The 20,562-nt window shown below is 41.0% G+C and overlaps 1 protein-coding gene across 2 annotated transcripts in view; it reads right to left on the bottom strand.

Annotated features, from left to right (window-relative positions):
- Cdc45 (cell division cycle 45) overlaps positions 1-20,562 on the bottom strand; it is a 30,324-nt gene that overhangs the window by 6,943 nt on the left and 2,819 nt on the right. For both annotated transcript variants that reach the window (XR_007341276.1, XM_015500404.2), the window contains exons 4-13: positions 19,828-19,965; positions 18,425-18,571; positions 12,155-12,210; positions 10,717-10,765; positions 7,967-8,028; positions 6,530-6,580; positions 5,059-5,178; positions 3,991-4,122; positions 3,629-3,727; positions 2,079-2,240 (exon numbers count right to left, since the gene is read on the bottom strand). Coding sequence is in view for 1 of the 2 variants with exons in the window: in XM_015500404.2 (XP_015355890.1) it covers positions 2,079-2,240; positions 3,629-3,727; positions 3,991-4,122; positions 5,059-5,178; positions 6,530-6,580; positions 7,967-8,028; positions 10,717-10,765; positions 12,155-12,210; positions 18,425-18,571; positions 19,828-19,965 (1,016 nt within the window). In the remaining variant the exon portion in view is untranslated. The remainder of the gene's footprint in view (positions 1-2,078; positions 2,241-3,628; positions 3,728-3,990; positions 4,123-5,058; positions 5,179-6,529; positions 6,581-7,966; positions 8,029-10,716; positions 10,766-12,154; positions 12,211-18,424; positions 18,572-19,827; positions 19,966-20,562) is intronic.

Here is a 20,562-nt window from a genome sequence, read left to right as displayed (position 1 = left end):
TTTTCCAGTTTCAAACTCTGCCACAAAGCTACAGTAATCAAATCAAAATGTGATACTTTTTAGGATAGACATGGATGTTGGAAGCAAACTGAGAATCTAGAAATAAATCCTCACATTTATGGTGAACTAGTTGATTTTCCACACAGATGTTAAAATAATTCAAAGGGAGAACAAATCATTTTTTTCAACAAACAGTGCTGGGACAAGAGGATGCCCATATATATGCAAAGGAATTAAGTTAGCTCTCTTCATTACACCAAACACAAAACATAACCTCAAATAAATCAGACATCTAATGTAAGAGCTAAAACCACAAAATTTTTAAAACACTGTGAAATCTTTGTATTCTTCTATTAGGCAATAGTTTCTTAGTTATGCCACAAAAAGCATAAGAAACAAAGGGAAAAAACAGATAATCTAGACATCATCAAAATTTAAAACCTGTGATTCAAAGGACACTATTAAAGTGAAAAGTTAACCCACAGGATAAGAAAAATATTTGCAAATTATATACCTGCTAAAGGACTTGTATTTAGTACAGGTAAAATAACTTTCATAATTCAATAATAAAAAGACAAATATCTAATTTAAAAATAGGTAAAGTACTCTAACAAACAAATCTCCAAACATGATAGACCAACATGAAAAGATGTTCAACATTATTAGCGATAAAGGAAATGCAAATAAAAATCAAGTAAGATACTTCTTCATGCTCACTAGGATGGCTATAATCCAAACCACAGACAATAACAAGTTGGGGAACATATGGAGAAACCAGAACCCTCATATACTGCTGCTGGGAATGTAAAAGGGTAGAGAGAGCCACTGTGGAAATTTCTCAAGAGGTTAAACCTAGAATAACCATGTAATTTAGCAATTCCATCCTTAGACATGTAACCAAGAGAAATGAAAACATGACTACACAAAAACTGGTGGAAACAAACCATATGTCTATCAACTAATGAACTGGTAAACGATATCCATTCATTGAAATATTATCTACAATTAAAGGCATGAATTACCAATATAAGCTATACCATGGATGAACCCTGCAAACATTATGGTAACTGAAAGAAGTCAGAGATAAAGGACTATGCACTGTATAATTCCATTTATACAAAATGACCAGAATAACAAATCTATGAAAGTGATTGCTTATGTCTGGGAGGGATGGGGGATTTGGGAGGTGAGAGCTAAGTGCTGTGACATTTCTTTTGGGGACAATGAAAATAGTCTAACATTAGACAGTGGTTATGGATGTACTTTATACTAAAAGTCATAACATCATACACTTTATTATTATTATTTTTAGATACATCATATACTTTAAATGGGTGAATTGTTTGGTACATGAATTATATCTCAATAATACTGTTTAAAAAAAGTATGTTAGTGAGAAGACCCAGGAAATCCCAGAAAGCAGGACCCCCTATTTTTTACCATTGCACAAAATCAGCTCTCTGAAGTTAGAAAAGCTATCTGAATCATGCCTCTTCCTAAAAAAGTTAGGGGAATGAAATTTGCAAATAGAGATCAAAACCCTCAAAGTCAATACAAGAGAAAATAAATAAATAAAAGAATAAGAGGCAGAATAACATCCCTCTCGACAGTGAAAGTATACTAGAAAGATATGCCTTAAAAACAGAACAAAACTGGCATGTTCTGTTTCATAGGATGCTAGAAGACATGGAAAACTAATAGAGGTCATCTCAGAAGTGAGGATTAGAAATAAAAGAATAACAACTGATAAATGAAGACTTATTCAAGAAGAAACACAAAAATGAATAAATACAGCAATGTCTTCATAGATAAAGAAGATGAAAAAAGTTAAATTCAAAAAGAAAAAAAAAAGGATTTATAAAGTGACAAAAAACTGTGTAGGCAGCATGATTGTGGCACCCCACTCCATTGATTGTGATTCCAACTCACACTTGAAGTTTCTGCAGGACAAAGTCTCTCTTTTGCCAGTGGGATCCCTTGTAGGGGGACCTTTTATAGGCATCCCTGTACAGTTGGAACTTGAGGACTAACTGGAGACATCCCACAAGGCAATAGGAGCCCCTGGTCACATCTACTACCTGGAGAGACTGTCCAGAGCCTGGATGAAGTGGTCCGTCCCTGAGCTGTCCTTTTCAGGGCTCTCCATCAGAGACATGGTGGCAAAGACCACATCACTGGCAAGGAACTTATGCTTGAACCCAAAATGGATGCTGAAAGTCTGCACACGCATGTCCTTCATCCTGTCAAGGGAGGAAGCAATGTGGCTGTCATCCACAAGTGGTAGCCAAGCTTTCACAGAGATAGCAGAAGACCTGATATCTCTCAAAAGTCCTTATTAATGTTCTTATCATGACCACTCTGCTCAGAGGATGAGGTGGGTCAGAATATCCAGACATGCCAGCCTTGCAGCACAGAGCAGGTGAGTACCTCATCCACAGCTATTTGGCTACCTAGGGCAAAGCAATAAGTAGCTGTTGGGCCAATGGTACAGACAGGGTCATTTCTAATGCCCTAGCATATGTGCTGGGAGCTGGCTGGGGCTCGAGGACTCAGACACAAAGGTTTCAATGGTACTCAGGACCTGGTTTGGCAAAAAAAGCTCACCTGGACATGGCTCTAGTGGCCTGTTTCCTATTTCCAGTGAAGAAGGATCTGGTTAATCTCACAGATCTGTACCACAGCCTCAGAATTTAAGGCTCCTAAACCTCATGGGCACTTTAAGAAGAGATATATATATATATTTTAATATTTATTTTTTAGTTTTCGGCGGACACAACATCTTTGTTTGTATGTGGTGCTGAGGATCGAACACGGGCCGCACGCATGCCAGGCGAGCGCGCTACCGCTTGAGCCACATCCCCAGCCCCAGAAGATATATTTTTTAACCCAAAGAGAATTGAACACTTCAGGAATGGCCAGATTCAGATCATACTCATTTGTACATTTTAGGGTTATTTTTGCATTATTTCAGAAATATGGCTAAAGCAAAAGCCCTAGCTTTATTTTTGGTAGTAAAAAATTCTGTTGTTGGGTGCAGTGGCGTACACTTGTAATCCCAGCAACTCGGGAGGCTAGAGGATGGCAAGTTCAAACCCAGCCTTAGCAACTTAGCAATGCCCCTGAGCAACTCAGCTAGACCCTGTCTCTAATGAAATATAAAAAAGGGCTGGGGATGTGGCTCAGTGGTTAAGAGTCTCAGGGTTCAATCCCTGGTACCAAAAAAAACAAAACAAAACAAAACAAAAAAACAAAAAAAAACCCAAACAATAAGAATAGCAACAACAAAAAGAATTCTGTTTTGTTTATCGTAAGAAATATTTTCATGGAATTAGACAGAACTCAGCAATATTTATTTGAAATTAGTTCAAATCTGTGAAATTAAATCAGTCAGAATGAAGTCTTTATTATTAAAAAAATAAAGAAAAAGAAATCAAACCACCAAAAGATGCATTTCGTATAACAAAATATATAAAAAATGGGAACCAAGTGACAGAATGAAGAAGATAACTAAATATGAGATTTAAGAAATGCTGATTCTATCCATCTTACTTGTTACAAACGGTCCTCTCTGTTTTTCCACAGAAGCCATAACTTTAAACAAGCTTAATCAAGGAAAAAAAATGTTCACCCAAATTTATTTGCAGACTCTTCAATCATTTCCCGCAAATTTTCCTTCAAGGAGATGTCCATGGACTGAAACTTCTGCTTCACCTGTTTTAGAGGAAGCCTGGAATGAACAAGCCCAAGGCATATGACTGAGACTGTTAACACCCCAACAGTATGGAAAGAAGACTGTAATGGGGTCATCATGCAAGTCATTGAGGGATGTCCTAGAACATGCTGAACATTCTGGGATCTAGAGGGGGAAGAACTAATGGTGGAACATGCAACAGCTTCATTTTACAACCAAGTGAGTAACAACAAAGCTGAGGGCTTTTTCCATGGGGAGGTAGGAAAGGTGGAGGACAGCAGACCAAAGCAGTCACTTACCCCATGTCTGCAAGGAACTCCTGGAGTCGTTTTTGCCCATGCACAGACCACAGCTTGAACCTGGCTGCAGTGTAGTTGGTGTTGCATAGGCTGTCATGGAGAGACCAGTGCTGGTAAAGCACCAGGCGGAGGCTGAGTCCAAAGTCAAGGAATATAGGTGGTACCCACTGCCTGCTACCCACCTGAAGATGCACAATGACTCACAACCTTGTCAGTGCATGGCCCTTCTCACAATTCTCAGCAGAGGCCTGCTCTGCTCATGGGGCCCTCCCTTGATAAGCTTGCATTCATAACCAGGTATGGGGGGCTGCCTGGATAAGGGTAACCTGGAGCTCTTTGACCTGTATAAGGACTATGTGAGGTACACTATTATCCTACTTTGATAGATGGAGAAACTGAGGTGCAGGGATTCTGAATGCCCTATATTGTGGTCATGAAGAACAGTGGTGGCAACATAGGACATGGAAGAATGTCTGCCATCCTGTTCTGCCCTTGCCTGCTCCACCTAGCTCAGCCTACCCACCATCTATCCTTTCTAAGAGCACTCCATCAGGACACCAACCAAGAAGCCTCCACCCTCAACCCTCTTTTTGAATTTACCCTTCACCATTTATGGTCCCCTGAGCATGGTTGTGACTGTGGATGGTCCTCATCACAGGCCTCTCCTCCACAGGACTCATGCTAGCACTGCCTGCTTTCCATGGTCATGCTGGCACCCTGCCACCACTTCTCTGGATTCTTGGAGTATCCTGTCTTCATGCCATTCCCTTCCTCCCAACTCTGGGATCCCAAGAGTTGCTATCCTCTACCTCAACTCTCCGTGGCTTCCCACACAACCCACACAGTTCTGTGGCTACCAAATATGCCATAAGGAAAGTAGGATCTGGGATCTAGAGGGGAAGAACTAATGGTGGAACATGCAACAGCTTCATTTTACAACCAAGTGAGTAATAACAAAGGGAAGTAGGCAGGGGCCCCACCCAGTGACTAAGCAAACAGCACCTGCTGAGCAAAACACTGGAGATAGTGATGCTACCTGAAGCCTGAAGGCCTGGGCTACAAGGATACTCATATTCAAAGGAGATCCGTGTACAGTCCACAGAGAGGGTGTTCTCCTCATCTTCATTTCGGTGGTTGTGCCGGGACACATGGCGCTGCAGGATGCCAACATCTGTCACGTACTTCATTCTGTAAAGACAGCACCACAGGCTGGACCATCTTCTTATTGCCCACCATGCAGGCCATCCCTATATAACGACTGAGGAAGTATGGCCACCTACTACATAGATACCAAGTAGCCAGGGTAGAGCAGAATGGGCTGGGCAGGGTGGAGTAGCTGGGTGGTATGTGATATGACTTGGGGGTGGGTACTGCAGAGACCTGGCCAGGCTGCTAGCCAACATAATTAAGTAGACAGATTCCATAAGTGACAGCAAATACAGATCAACACAGGAAGTGCTACTAAGTGCACCAGGGTGGGCAGCTCCCATTCCAGGTCCCAGAGGGCCACCAAACAGGATGGTGACAGCAGGCCTCACCTCAGATGAGGACAGGAACCTGCCACTGCCTGAGCCACTGTTTCTAGAGCCTACCTTATACATGTACATACCCTATACTACTCTTCATAGAAGGGGGACTGTGGCGCAGAGAGGTGGTAGGTTGTGGTAATGCGGCAGTCCAAGCAGTGGCTCCAGGTCTGAGGCTTGGGGCTCTCAAGCTCCTGGTTTAACCAGCAGGATTGAATTGGGTGGGGCAGGGGAAGCAGGATATAACATGCATAGGGCCTCTTCAAACTATAAGTGGAATCTAATGATCAAGCAGTGACTATGCCAGATCGCTCAGGAACATTTGTGTGTGTCCCCTGGAAGAGGATCAGCACCTCAGGGTTGAGGTCACTGTCGATTCTCTTAAGATGTCCCACATGATGGCCAGAGGAGGCTAAGCTATCCCATGAAAAAGAGGGGATGGGAAATGATACATGGTACTGTTCAAGGCTCCACCCCTGCCCCAGTGTCCATGTCCTGGGATAGTCTTTCAGCTCTGAGTCTAATGAATGGAGAATCTTCCACATCCATCAAGGGGCAAAAAGAGACTTTGCTTCATATCAGCCCTTCTTAAAATTCTCTGGAGCCTTCCTTTGCCCTTGTGATCAAACTCAAACTCCCTGGCACCCTCACTCCCCAGCTCCACCTTTCTTCCCTCATCTGCCTAATTCTCATCTCTCCCTTAACACCCCATGGTCTCCCATGGCCACCCCTCAGCACCTGCCTCTAAGCCCCAGCACCAGAACAGGGGAGACTACGTTCCATCCTCCAACCACTGGTTCCATCTAGTGGACTTCTCAGGGTGATGAAGAGGCCAAAGCAGGCCACAGACACTAAGTTCTTCTTGGTGACAAGGGCACATCTCAAGAAGGAAGGTCTGCTCCCTCCTCTTCTCCACAGGAACCTACAGTGATGTTCCTCCCTGCTGCAAACTCACGCTGTCACATAGTCACAGGATAGGGCTAACCCTGGAAAATAAGGGAGCACATACTTACTGAGTGATCTTGTCTTGTACCCACTGGTCTGTCAGTCCAACAATGGCCCACCTAGAAAGAAAGAAGGTAATGGAGCTGACTACATCCCACTTGGGCTTGGCAGGACCTGTGTTATGGAGCCAGGTAACAGGATGGACAGCCCTGGCTCAATATACCCAGGAGTATCCTGTCAGCATGGCCTCCCAACTCACTGGGCACTCCCTGCCCAGGAAATCTTAAGTAATAATCTTTGAACTTATTTTCTATTATGATAACATATTAAATTTGTACCTTTTGTCTAAAGGACCAGGGGCTATCTCAGGCCAGATTTTCCCCTGGATATTGAAGAAAACACAAGGTTAGGCTCCCAGCACCAGAGCAATGATTGGACAGGCATAAACTGACACAGGCCAGATAAGAACCATTAGGGCATCTGCCAGTATAATTGAGTTTTCTGTGTTTTTGTCACAGATCAGACATGAAGATACTAGGCTTATGCTAGTAAGAGTATCCAGTGAAAGACACGCTGTAAACACCCATGCCCAGCTCCCCTTCATCTCCTGTTAGGGCCAGGCTGCTAGTGGTTCTGGGACAGAAATCCCAAAATAACATGGTAGTCAGGTGCAATGTCACTGTTACAGGGCTGCTGTTCCCTCCTCCAACCACTGGCTCCATCTAGTGGACTTCTCAGGGTGATAAAGAAGCCAAAGGAGGACCTTTTAGGCTACAGCTTGCCTCCAGTTAATGGGAATGGTGTTTATTAATTCAGGACTAAGCCATCAGACTGAGGATAGTTGGTGGGCACATGAACAAGCGCTGACACACAGTACAGGGATAAGAGCTGAAGACTGGCAGAGGCCAACAGGCCAGCACCCTCACATTCAGGCAAGGACAGAACTCCTTGGTTAACTGGTGGTTCTACACAACTCCATTGGCTGTCCTAAAGTCCTAATTCCACAAAGACCAATATAATTACCGGAGTGGGTGGTGAAAGCTAGGAGGGCCTTGGTAGATGTCGTATTGCAGAGGAGAAAACAAGGACCCCAAGCAGCAGGCTAATGTGATGGAGTCAGCCACACCTACACACTTCTCACTCAGAGAAAATGTAGAATTTATTTCTAGATCAACCCAAGTTGACAGTAACTGGCTTAGGCAGGTCTGCAATCTGCAGAGAGAAATCAGAACCATTTTCTGTGTAATATTTTACCATGTGACAGGGCTGCAAGGATGCTTAGTGAGGCTGCCTCATTCAAATATCACACTCCTTTGGCTGCCTGAATTTACCAAGTGCAAGGCTAAGCAATGAATTAGGAAGGGCGGAGCTGCACTTCAGTCCCAATTTTCACCCCCTGAGTTTGTGTAAAGCCCCCAGAGCTTCATGGTTAGGAAGACCAGGGTCATACATAATCTCAGATGGGCTGTTTTAGACATTCCTGGTTGGTGGAGGGGGATACATACCACAGCATGTCATTTAGGTCCTTGGACATCATCCATGCCAGGTCAAACATCACCATAGCTGACTGCAAGAAAGCAGAGAAGCCTGAGGCCAAAAACGGCTGCACTCATGAGAAAGGCAACACAACTAGGCCAGACCTAGGCCAGCAGAGTCCCAGTCAAGCCCCTGAAGACCAGGGTGCTTGGGTGGATTTCAGCTTAATGTGATGAACAAGCCCACATTAAACTGAGGGGAGAAAGACTGAGAGAATTCAACAGACCTGTACATTCTCCTCCACTACTTAAAGTCATTATTATCTGTACACTTTGTTGTTGGCAAGGGAAGAGTGGGAAGAAAGTGCTACCCAGGGGGCAGCCCAGGTGCAGCATTAGGCAGGACCTCTATATATCTCACAGGGTTCCTTGGTGATATCTGAGGCAAGTACTACACCTGGATGTCAGAAGAACACACTGTTTGCCTGGCTTTGCATCTGCCCTCCTTCTACTTGGCTGGCAGTTTCAAAGAAGGAAGGTAAGACCAGGTGAGGCAGGGCCCTTGTTCCAGTTACCTGCGTATTAAAGAGGGAAGAGCCTCTGGACCCCAGTAAAGGTCTTTCCAAAAGGGCAGTCAACAGATGGAAGCATTTAGCAGGCCCAACAGAGAATGTGGGTTTGGTAGGAGACTGTGGGAGAACTGGTGTCTGATCAAGACTCTAAAGTCCTCTTAGCTGTAAGATCCTGGGCTTCCTCCAGAAAAACGATTTCAAAGGGAATTATCCACATATATGGAGGGAGACGGGCATCTTTTCTGAGTGCCCATCAACACCCTCCCTATCCACTGCTTAAAATTTTGTCATTTGCTGGGATAGAGCAGAGAGGGTCAAAAGATGATCCTTCAAAAGACAATGGAGGGGGCTGGGGATGTGGCTCAAGCAGTAGCGTGCTCGCCTGCCATGCGTGCGGCCTGGGTTCGATCCTCAGCACCACATACAAATAAAGATGTTGTGTCTGCCAAAAATTAAAAAATAAAAAAAAATAAAATAAAAAAAAAGACAATGGAGGGCTGGGGCTGTAGCTCAGTGGTAGAACACTTGCCTCCTACATGTGAGGCACTGGGTTTGATCATCAGCACCACATAAAAATAAACAAATAAAGATACTGTGTTCATCTACAACTAAAAAAATAAGAAAAAAAGAAAAAAAAGACAATGAAACCTTGAAAATAAAAGGGACATGGGAAATACAGTGTTCAGAGTTCAAGATTTGAGACTCCATTTCTAAGACTATATATATAGGATATTTTATTGAAAAATTTTCTTTTGTTTTGTTTTTGGTACTAGGGATTGAACCCAGGGGTGCTTAACCACTGAGTCACATCCCAAGGCCTTTTATTTCTTGACATAGGGTCCTACCAAGTTGCTGAGGCTGGCTTTGAACTTGCAATCCTCCTACGTCAGCCTCCTGAGGTACTGGGATTACAGATGTACACCACTGTGCCCAGCTGAAAACTTATTTTCTAGGACTACTTATGGCCTTGAGCTCTGCTCAACAAAAACAGAGTCAATACAGTATGTTTTCTATATTAAATTCTGTTCTATAGGGGCTGAGGTTATGGTTCAGCGGTAGAGTGCTTGCCTCTCACATGCAAGGCCCTGGGTTCAATCCTCAGCACCACATAAAAATAAATAAAATAAAAAGTTATAAAATTAAAAAAAATCTGTTCTATAAAATACACACATTGATATGCCATTGTAAGTCTAAGGTTTTATCCTCTGGCACAGAGGATTACATGTTTTTGATGAACAAATATAATAGCTGCTGTTCTTTGCACACCTATAGGATGCAAGGAACCATCCTAACAATTGCCTCTGAAATGAGGATTATAGATGTTCCTCAACTCAGGAATATCCCAACAAACCTATCAGAAGTTGAAAATACCTAGTCTGTCTACATGGTACACTACAGAGTATTGGTTGTATATCCTCATGATACCATAACTGACTAGAAGGAGCTTTGGCTTGGTGTCATTGCCCAGCATTGCCAAAGAGTATCAGTAGCCCAAGAGAACATCAAAATTCAAAATTTGATGTATGTAGAATATTTATTATATTTTATGGAATGGAGTATTGCCTGATTCTTTTTTTTTTTTTTTTTGGTACTGGGGATTGAACTTAGGGGCACTCGACCACTAAGTCACATCCCCAGCCCCATTTTGTATGTTATTTAGTCTCACTGAGTTGCTTAGGGTCTGGCCATTGATGAGGCTGGCTTTGAACTCACAATCCTCTTGCCTCAGCCTCCTGAGCTGCTGGGATTACAGGAGTAAGCCACTGCACTCGGCTGCCTGATTCTTAAATAAAAAATAAACCAATTATCTTTAGAAAAATATTAGTAGTTACTTGGGATGCTAAGGCAGGAGGATTGCTTGAATTCAAGTCTAGCCTAGGCAACATAGTGAGACTGACTTCATCTCTAAAAAAATTAGAAGCATAATTTCTACTAAATATGCATGGTTTTCACACAACCAAAAAGTAAGTAAGTAAATAAATAAACAAATTGTGAGCTATTATAACTTGGGAACTATCTGTATTCTCTTCACTTTATCAAGGAAGAACTCAAGAGAAGATAAACCACTTGCCCAAGGGAAGTAGAAATGTGGATCTCAGAGTCAAACCAGATTTTCTTGGCTCTAAAACCTCTGTTCCTTCCTCTTTTTTTATGATAATGACCCCTAGAATCAGAACTTTCTGGTGAGTTATACCTATCCTGACTTACCGATGTTCCATGATATTCATATTGCTCGTAGTCAAAGAGTATGTCTCTTCTGTAATGACATAAAAGGTGGGTCCTTTAACAGGAAGCTGCATGACAGGAAGCTGAATATTTGGAAAAATGCTGAAACTTCACAGTCTTTAAAGAAATACAATTGTGGTACTATTTGTTTTCACTTATTGATCTTTAGTAGAATGTATTTACACAACACTCAGTAGAGAGTGAAATAGACATAAATTGCTTGTGGCAATGTACAGTGTAAAACAATGTGGTTCTAGGATTCCACTTCTGAGAAATTAACCCAAAATAACAATCCAAAGGAACAATTAAGAAAAACATACCGTGTGTACAAAGTTCTTCATTGCAGCCTTACAGTCTTGTGATAGCAGAATATTGGAGATAACAGAGAGAAAACCTGACCTTTTTTTATTTTTTATTTTTGTGGTGTGGGGATTGAATCCAGGGGGGTTGGATTTGATAGGTACATACTGTATACATGTATGGAAATATCACACTAAACCTATTAATATGTATAATTAATATATGTTAATACAAAAAGATTTTTTTTAAAAAGAAGGGAAATTGTCTATTAAGTACTAAGAAGTTTATAAGGGCTGTTCACAATTATTGAAATGGTTATATTAATTGGAAAAATGCAAAATTAGATGCATATTTTGATTATATAAATATGTATAAGTATGGATAACTCAGGAAGAGAAATCCAAACCCAGAATTTCTTTGAATTAGGTGACGTAATTTCACATTATCTTTTTATAGGAGGGGGCAGCCTTCCTTCCTACAGCCAGAGGACAAGAGGACAGGCTCTTTACCTCAACTGGAACAGCAGGAAACAACAGGCAGATGGCCCAGTGAGAATTTAATGGAGAGATTTAGCAAGGAATTCCCCTAGTGCCCATCTCAATGACACTGCTACATATTCATCTCAAGCTAGAATAATCCTTACAATACTTTCATTTTTAAAAATTTTGTTTTTCTTACAGTTGTAATAGAGAGAGGAATTATGGGTAACTCAATTCTCAGTTTCCATTTACACTTTATTTCCAAGGAGAATTTATACAATTGGCATCTACTTCACTTATAGATTTTGTAAATAAAAATATACACGTCTAAAAAACTTAATAAAAAAGAGCCAAGGGCCATCACCCCTAACAAATGGCATAGAATTGGGAGAACTTTGGGTCTATCACTCTTGGAACCAGAGAGCAATAAGGGAGGTGACTCAAACTCACATCTGATGCAAGTAGCCACAGGCTCACTTCTGAAGCAGTTGGCCCTGAGATTCAAAACTAAAGGAATTGTCTTTAGACGGAAAAAAAATGCATGCAACACCTAGGAAAAATAAAAGGTATCTATGGCACCACAGAGCTCAAGGAGAATGGGATCCTGGTACTGGGGGAGCTACTGGATGCACAAAACTCACCTCCGTGCCTCCCACTCTCTCCTCTGCCTCCTTTTCATGGTTTGCTGCACTATCTCCTGAGATAGAGATAAGAGAACAAAAACTTTATCAGCAATGCCAGGAATTTATCCCCACAGCCTAAGAAGATTACAATTTAGCAGAAGCCACTGGGCTCAGACCTCTGAGGAAGAACAAGGGTCAACTCCGACCCCTTTTGGCCCCTACATGCTGCAGATATGGTGGACAGAAAAGCAGAGACTTTCCTAGCACTGGCTCTACGCTACATTCTGCATCTGTTCATCCCAGCTATCCACAGCCCACAGCACCATGGGATCTAAAATAAGCCCACACTGCCTTGTATCTAGGTCCCCATTATGATTTACAATCTCCCAAGTGTAAGCAACAATTCTGATTTTACAATCTCATTTAATCCTCATCACAGAGGTAGGGTAGGTAGTATGGTAGTTTTTAAAAATTTATGGTCCCTGCCAGTTGTGATGGAGCACACCTGTAATCCTAGAGGCTTGGGAGGCAAAGGCAGAAGGAACACAAGTTCAAAGCCAGCCTGGCTAACCCAGCAAGACCCTGTCTCAAAAATAGAAAAGAACTGGGGGTGTAGCTCAGTGGTAGATTGCCTTTGGGGTTAAATCCAGTACTGCACAAGATAGAAAGAAAGAAAGAAAGAAAAAGTCCACGGTCCCAATACTCTGGCCTCAGGGAAGTTAGAGTTTAAATATTTTCCCCTATGTCTGCTAGGTATGACTAAAGTCCCTGGACATTAAAGATAAAAACAAGCTAAGTGAGACTCTGAAAGGTAGAGGCAAAGGTAGAGCAGTTAGGAAAAAGGGGCCTGAGGAATGAAATAATGGCACGTACTCTGGGTTTTCTTGTTAGTTCATGTATCTCAGATTTGAACTAAAGAAGCTGGCAATTTGGAAACACTAATAGATTCAGACAAAAAACTACCCAACAAAAGCTGCTCTCACTAGTCAAAAGACAAAGAAGGTGCAGCACTGCCAGGCAGAAAAGTTTTATGCACTAACCACTTCAGTCAATATCACCCAAAAGGCTGATCAGGGGCTAAAACGCCCACTCCTGTGAAGCTGTAACAATGCACCCCAAATCTCTGCCAGGGGCAGAAGAGCCAAGGAGGAAGCTGAGACTGCCATTCCCACTCCAGTGGTGAGGGAATCAGAACTTCGCCCTCACTTTTCAATAGTGAGGTTCCCTTCTCCCATCTTGCTAGGTGGTGTCAGAAAGAGAAAGTAGGGGGCGTGTACCTTCACTGCCCAATGATACAAAGGAGCCATTCCCCTTACGTGTTATAAAGATCAAGTGTGAAACATGAACTACCTCTACTTGGCATCACCCATCTCTTAGGCATGTCGGAGGAGGGTCAGAGAGAGTCAAATTAAACAGAAAATTTAAATAAGACCTAGAAAAGGAGATTGAGGAAATTATGTGCTTGTATGAATATGGCAAAATGAATCCCACTATTATGTTTAATTATAATGTACCAGTAAAAAGTAAACTAGGAGATTAAAAAAGATGCAGAGATTCATAACATAATAAATGTCTAGGTTTCACTCAAAAATCCCTCATCACACCAAGAGCTAGGATGATCTCAAAGTGAATGGGGGAAAAAAAAAGGCAACCCAAAGGGGCCAACACCAAGATGACAGAGATGCTAAAATTATCTGACAAAGATTTTAAAGTAGCCATCATAAAAATGCCTCAACAAGTGATTGCAAACATAACTGAAACAAAAGAAAAACAAGAAGTTTTAGCAAAGAAACAGCAGATATAAAGAGATAAATGGAAAGTTTACAACCCAAAATACCACAATTGTACTTAAATTAACTCAGTGAAAGAGGCTTAAAGCAGAATGTAGGAGTCATCAGGAAGAAAGACAGAAATTACCTTGTCTGACCAAGAGAACAAAGTTAGATAAAACATAAAAAATAACAGAGCAACAGGAGCCTGTGAGGCTGTAACAAAAGATCTAAGGTGTCATAAATGTCCTGGGGGGACAGGAGAATGGACTGAATAGATATTTTAAAAAGTAACAGCTGAAAATTTGGCAAGACAAAAAACTAGCTTGGCATGGTGGCACATGCAGGTAATCCCAGCTACCCAGGAGGCTGAGGCAGGAGGATATCAAGTTTGAAGCCAATCTTGGCAACTTAGTGAGACCCATAAAAAATAAGAGAACTGGGGAGATAGGTCAGTGGTATAGTACCACTGGGTTCAATCCCTAGTACCACCACCACCACCACCACCACCACACACACAAAAAAAGACAAAAAAAATGACATAAATCTATACGTGAAACCCAATAGAATAACCCAGGAAATCCACATCATGACATGCAATTAAACTTATGAACACTAAAGCAAAAAATAATAAATAAAAGCCAAAGAAAAATGATATTTTGCCTGTAAAGGAAAATAATTTGAAGGAGGATATCTCATCAGTGACCATGGAGATCAGAGGAAGTGGCACAATATTTTTAAGTGATAAAGGAAAATAACTATTAGCCTTGAATTCTATGTCTAGTAAAAATATATTTCAGAGGGCTGGGGCTATAGTTTAGGGGTACAGTACAGTACATGCCCAGCATGTGTGAAACCCTGGGTTTGATCCTTAGCACTGTAAAAAAAAAAAAACCAAATCAAACCAAACCAAACCAAAACTTTTCAGAAATAAAGGGAAAACTAAAGAAAGTCTTAGAATACACAAATATTAATCAGAGTGAAGCAGAAGAAGTGGCAATAGTAATATCAGAGAAAAAGAGAGGGACACTAAATACACACAAAAAAAAGAAGTCAAACATCCGAGATCACACAGCAATCCTAAATGTGTAGGCACCAAATAAAAGAGCTATAAAATATGTGAAGTAGGGGCTGGGGTTGTGGTTCAGTATAGAATGCTTGCCTAGCATGTGTGAGGCACTGGGTTCGATTCTCAGCCTCACATAAAGAAATAAATAAAGGGCCACCAACAACAAATAAAATATTTAAAAAAATAATAAAATAAAATGTGAAGTAAAAACTGATCAAACTGAATAGAGAAATAGACAAATCTACAATTATAGTTTGAATCTTTGACACACCTGTAATCACAGTGACTGGGAAGGCTGAGGCAGGAGATGGCAGGTTCAAAGTCAGCCTCTGTAATTTAGTGAGGCCCTAAGCAACTTGGAGAGATTCTGTCTCAAAACAAAAAAAATGGGCTGGGGATGTAGCTTAGTGGTAAGTGTCCTGGTACGGGAAAAAAAAAAAAAAAAAATTGAAAGAATAACTAAACAGAAAAGCAGCAAACAGAAGAACTCAAAACCACTATGAATTAACAGTAAATGTCATTTCTACACTATCCAACAGCAAAAAACACATTTGCTGCTGTCTCACATGGCCTGAGATTTCTTAGACCCTCCCAAACATGGTGCATTGTAAAGTCTTATTCACTCTTCTTGTGGCTATAGGATGCTGAGGGACTATTAAGTTGGTCAGGATAGCCATGCAGTAGCTGCCTAATTGAATGGAATATTCACCATGTTGAGCACGGAAGAATGGAATAGCCACCAGATTGTATGGAAGATATATACAATGGGGAGAAGGTCCTGGCTTGGAGCCACCCTGGCATCCTAGATATCTGACATGAAAGCTATGACTTCTCATGATTCCAGTTTCCAGTTTCTTAGTTCTGAGATGAGGCCTCAGATATTATACAGCAGAGCAATGCCCAAATTCCTAACCTACAGAATCTATTAGTGTAAGAAAATGGTTGCAATAAGCTGCTAAATTATGGGATATTTTGTCTAACACAGTAAGAAACTAAAACACTTAAATTTGATTATTTTATTCATATTACAGAGGCAAAGAGAGGTGAAATCATTTTACCAAAGGTCACACAGCAAGTAATGGCAGGCTCAAAATTTGACCTCAGGTGACCTGAGTCAGGATATAATGACACATACAGATTAAGTGTAATTATGCTTATTATAGAAGAATGACATCTTTGCTGGGGTCCAGCTCTAAATTTACCTTTAAAAGACAAAACTTTTCTTGACCCCATGCCTTCTATGCTCTTTTTTTTTTTTTGGAGGGGGGAGTACCAAGGATTGAACTCAGGGGCACTTGACCACTGAGCCACATCCCCAGCCCTATTTTGTATTTTATTTAGAGACAGGGTCTCACGGAGTTGCTTAATGCCTCGCTTTTGCTGAGACTGGCTCGGAACTCACGATCCTCCCACCTCAGCCTACCAAGCTGCTGGGATTNGCTGGGCATGGTAGTACATGCCTGTAAATTCAGCAGCTAGGGAGGTTAAGGCAGGATGATCACAAGTTCAAAGATAGCCTTAGCAACTTAGCGAGGCCCTAAGCAACTTGGTGAGACCCTGTCTCAAAATAAAAAATAAAAAGAACAACAACAACAAAAGACTGGGTTAGTCATTAAAAGCCCCTGTGTTCAATTCCTGGTACCAAAAAAAAAAACAAAAAAAAACAAAAAGCAAACAAACCAATAAATGAAAATCTTTACAGCAAAGGAGACAATAATGTGAAGAGAGAACCTACAGAATGGGAGAAAATCCTTACCACATGCACCTCAGATAGAACATTAATCTCCAAAATATTAACATCAAAAAACAACAACAACAACAAAAAAACAAAAAAACACAACAAAACAAAAAAATCCAACCCAATCAATACATGGGCTAAGGAACTGAACAGGTACTTCACAGAAGAACAAAATACAATCGATCAACAAATATATGAAAAAATGTTCCACATCTCTAGCAATTAGAGAAATGCAAATCGAAACTACTCTAAGATTTCATCTCACTCTAGTCAGAATGGCAATTATCAAGAACATAAGCAACAATGTTGGCGAGGATGTGGGGAAAAAAATACACTCATACATTGCTAATGGGGGGGCAAATTGGTGCAACAATTATGGAAAGCAGAGATTGGAGGTTTATACCCACAGGACTTAAAATCAACATACTATAGTGATGCAGCCACATCAATGTTTATAGCAGCTCAATTCACAATAGCTAAAGTATAGAACCAATTTAGGGTGTCCTTCAGCAGATGAATGCATAAAGAAACCGTGATATATGTGTGTGTGTGTGTGTGTGTATATATAGAGAGAGATACACACACACACACACAATGTGGTATATATATTTCAGCCTTAAAGAATGAAATGATGACATTTGCCAGCAAATGGATGGAGCTGGAGAATATCATGCTAAGCAAAATAAACCAATCCCAAAAAACCAAAAGCTCAATGTTTTTTCTCATATGTGGATGATAATTCACAATAAGTGGGGCAGGCTAGGGAAGAGTAGAGGTACTTTGGATTAGACAGAGGGGAGTGAAAGGAGGGGAGGGGGCATTGGGGTAGGAAGAACAGTAGAATGAATCAGACATTTATTACCCTATGCGTATATATGACTACACGACCAGTGTAACTCTACATCATGTACATTCAGAAGAATGAGAAGTTATACTCTATTTATATATGACTGTCAAAAATGCATTCTACTGTCATGTATAACACGAATAATTAGAACAAATAATAAAACAAAACAAAAAAAAATATGCCTTGAAAATGTCAGGCTGAGGATGAAAGGCAGACCCTAAGATATTCCAGAGGCAAATTCTAAGCTGGGCATCAAGGATCAGGGGCCAACAGACCTTGATGTTAGAGAGGACTTCCTACCTGCTATTCTACTTCTAGCAGAAGCCATAGTGTTGGGCATGCCTTTCTTGTCGGTCAAGCCCAAGACTGCAAAGTAGCTCGGACTCAAGGCCCACACAGCAAAAACCACTCATATCCTCACACACAAGATGTCTCTCCCAGAGTCATTGTTTGGAAAGTAAGCCTGGTCAAGGGACAGACATATGACTCCTTGGTGATTGCATAGAGTGATTCTGTAAGGGCAGAGGAGAAGGGAGAGGACATTTCTGTCATTTATTATTTCTCTATATCATTAAAAAAAAAGTGTGCTGCCTAATCATAGAGCTGAGCTGTCCTAAATTTTATTTCATCTGATAGGATCCTACTGTATAGATAAGGAAGCCACAACCCACAGAAATCCAGTAATCTGCCTGAAACCAGAGCCGGGGATAGTAAAGCCCATGGTCAGTATTATACTGCTAATTCTTCTACTTCTCACTGTTCTGCTGCTCCCAGTTACCACCCTGGGCCAGGCAGGCTCTGGAAATGACCTCTGAACTCTGAGAATTTAAGTTTCTCCAGAATATGATGAGAGGTCCAAACATACCTCTTCTAACCGTGTGCGCTTCTCAGAAGGCTCTGACCCATCACTGTCATTTCCTGAATGTTCTTCATTCTCTTCTTCTTCATCCCTAAAGATGTCATCATAGGCAGGAACTTCAAGGTCATCATCTTGTTTAATGAGTAATTTGATCTAAGTTTAAAACAAAAAACAATCAAGTTTCTCCACTCCTCAACAGAAAACCATTCATCATGATGTTTTTTTTCCTTGTAGAATCTTAATATTTCCTAATTAGCTGACTCATAAGTTTCCTATATATACAAAGAGTCACCTGTATGAAAAGAGTTCTAGACTTCTCAGGTTTATTCTTGTTTTCATTACTACTTAGTGAGGCTTTGAAGTTGCAATGTAGAAATTATGAAAATCTGAAAGCAACTTTTTTAAAACCACCTACTACTTGAGTCAGGAAAAACAGTTCCTTCTTATGCCACAAATCAACAAAATGAATGTTCCTCAACTTGGGTGCTAATGGAAGATGTGAAGATGCTGCTATGGTTTGGATATGGTATGCCCCCAAAGGTTCATATATTGGAATCTTGGTCCCCATTGTGGCAGTATTGAAATGGTAGAACCATTCAGAGGTGGAAACTAGTGGAAGCTGATGGGGTTGTGGGGTTTCCACACTCACAAGTGGATTAATGTTGTTTATCAGGGGTGGTCAGATCTTTTGGGAGTAGATTAATTCCAGCGAGTGTGGGTTGTTACCAAGCTTTCTCACCTATTTTGCTACATGATTGATCTCTGTCTCTCTCTTTCACATTCCCACTATTAGGATGCAATTCACCATGAGGCAATTCACAGAACTAAGCAAATGTGGTGCTATGCTCTTGAATTTCCAGAACTGTAAGCTAAATAACCTTTTTAAAGGAAATCAGCCTCAAGTATTTTCTTATAGCAACACAAAATGGACTAGCCCTAAGTGAATACATCTATTGTCTCTAAAAGCAATTCCAGATTGATTTATTATGGAGAGATTTCTCCTATGAGAATTTTGGGGTCTGACACCTTGTGGGTGAAAGATCAAGTCAAAGGATGTAAGTGGCTGCCCTGAGCCAGGTTGTATGCTTAAAGCTCAGGGATTCAAAGGATAAGCACAGTAGAAACTGTACTTTTAAGTCTACAAAGTTCTGGTCCTTACATTTTCCAGGTCAAATACATTTCACAAACTTCACCAATTCATTTAGCACATACCCAAGAACTAGGTGCGCCATGTTTCTCATCAAAGATGGACATGACCAGGTTTTTATACTTAGGTTACTCCCAATTCCATAGGGGAGTTGGACACACACTTGCCAAGAAGACCAGGTAAAACACTGTATATGGCATTAAAAGGTATAGACAGGTTGAGGGGAGAGCATAACAGAAGGGAGGCCCAAAGACTTGCATACCTGGGTGTCATTATACACATTCACAACGTTGACTGGCCTGTGGGTATCACACACAAAGAATATAGTATCTTCATCAGGTTGAAGAATGTCCAATAGGTCTACATTAGCTCCACAGTTTATGAGAATAAAATAACGAAACTGAAAAAAGAAGTGAGACATTATAAAGTAACTTCACTTTACCACATTAGAACTCTACATCCTTTTGCTGAGATACATTAAATCCCTGATATGTGGCAAGGTCCAGAGGGAATGGCAAAGGGCTTGAGAAGTGGCCAAGGCTGGCTTATGCCAAGTGCTTTAACATACACAATAGGTTCTTCTTTTCTAAAATAATACTGTGAAGTAAGCTTTGGGGCAAGTCCCACTTTCTTAGGAACACACTGAGGCTCAGCAAACCCAAGTCTCAGGCACATGGTCAAGAAGTTAATAAGAATCTGGGCATGGTGGCACATCCCTGTAATCCCAGTTATGTGGAAGGCTAAGTTAGGAAAATCTCGAGTTAGAGGCCAGCCTGGACAACTTAGCCAGACCCTAACTCAAAATAAAATTTAAAAAGGGCTGGGGATGAATCTCAGTGGTAGAGTGCTTGTGTAGCATGTAGGAGGCCCTAAGTTCAATCCCCAATATTGCGAAAAAAGAAGCTAATGAAGGGAATCTAAGACATAAAATGTGTAATGTGGTTTCTCCAGATCTTATTGTATGGTATTGCACCAACTCTCTGTGTTAAGAGAGTTG

This window comes from Marmota marmota, unplaced genomic scaffold (assembly GCF_001458135.2).
Source record: "Marmota marmota marmota unplaced genomic scaffold, marMar, whole genome shotgun sequence".
Lineage (NCBI taxonomy): Eukaryota > Metazoa > Chordata > Mammalia > Rodentia > Sciuridae > Marmota > Marmota marmota.
The sequence above is the reverse complement of the archived record's forward strand: the minus strand, read 5'-3'. Positions and strand labels throughout refer to the sequence as shown.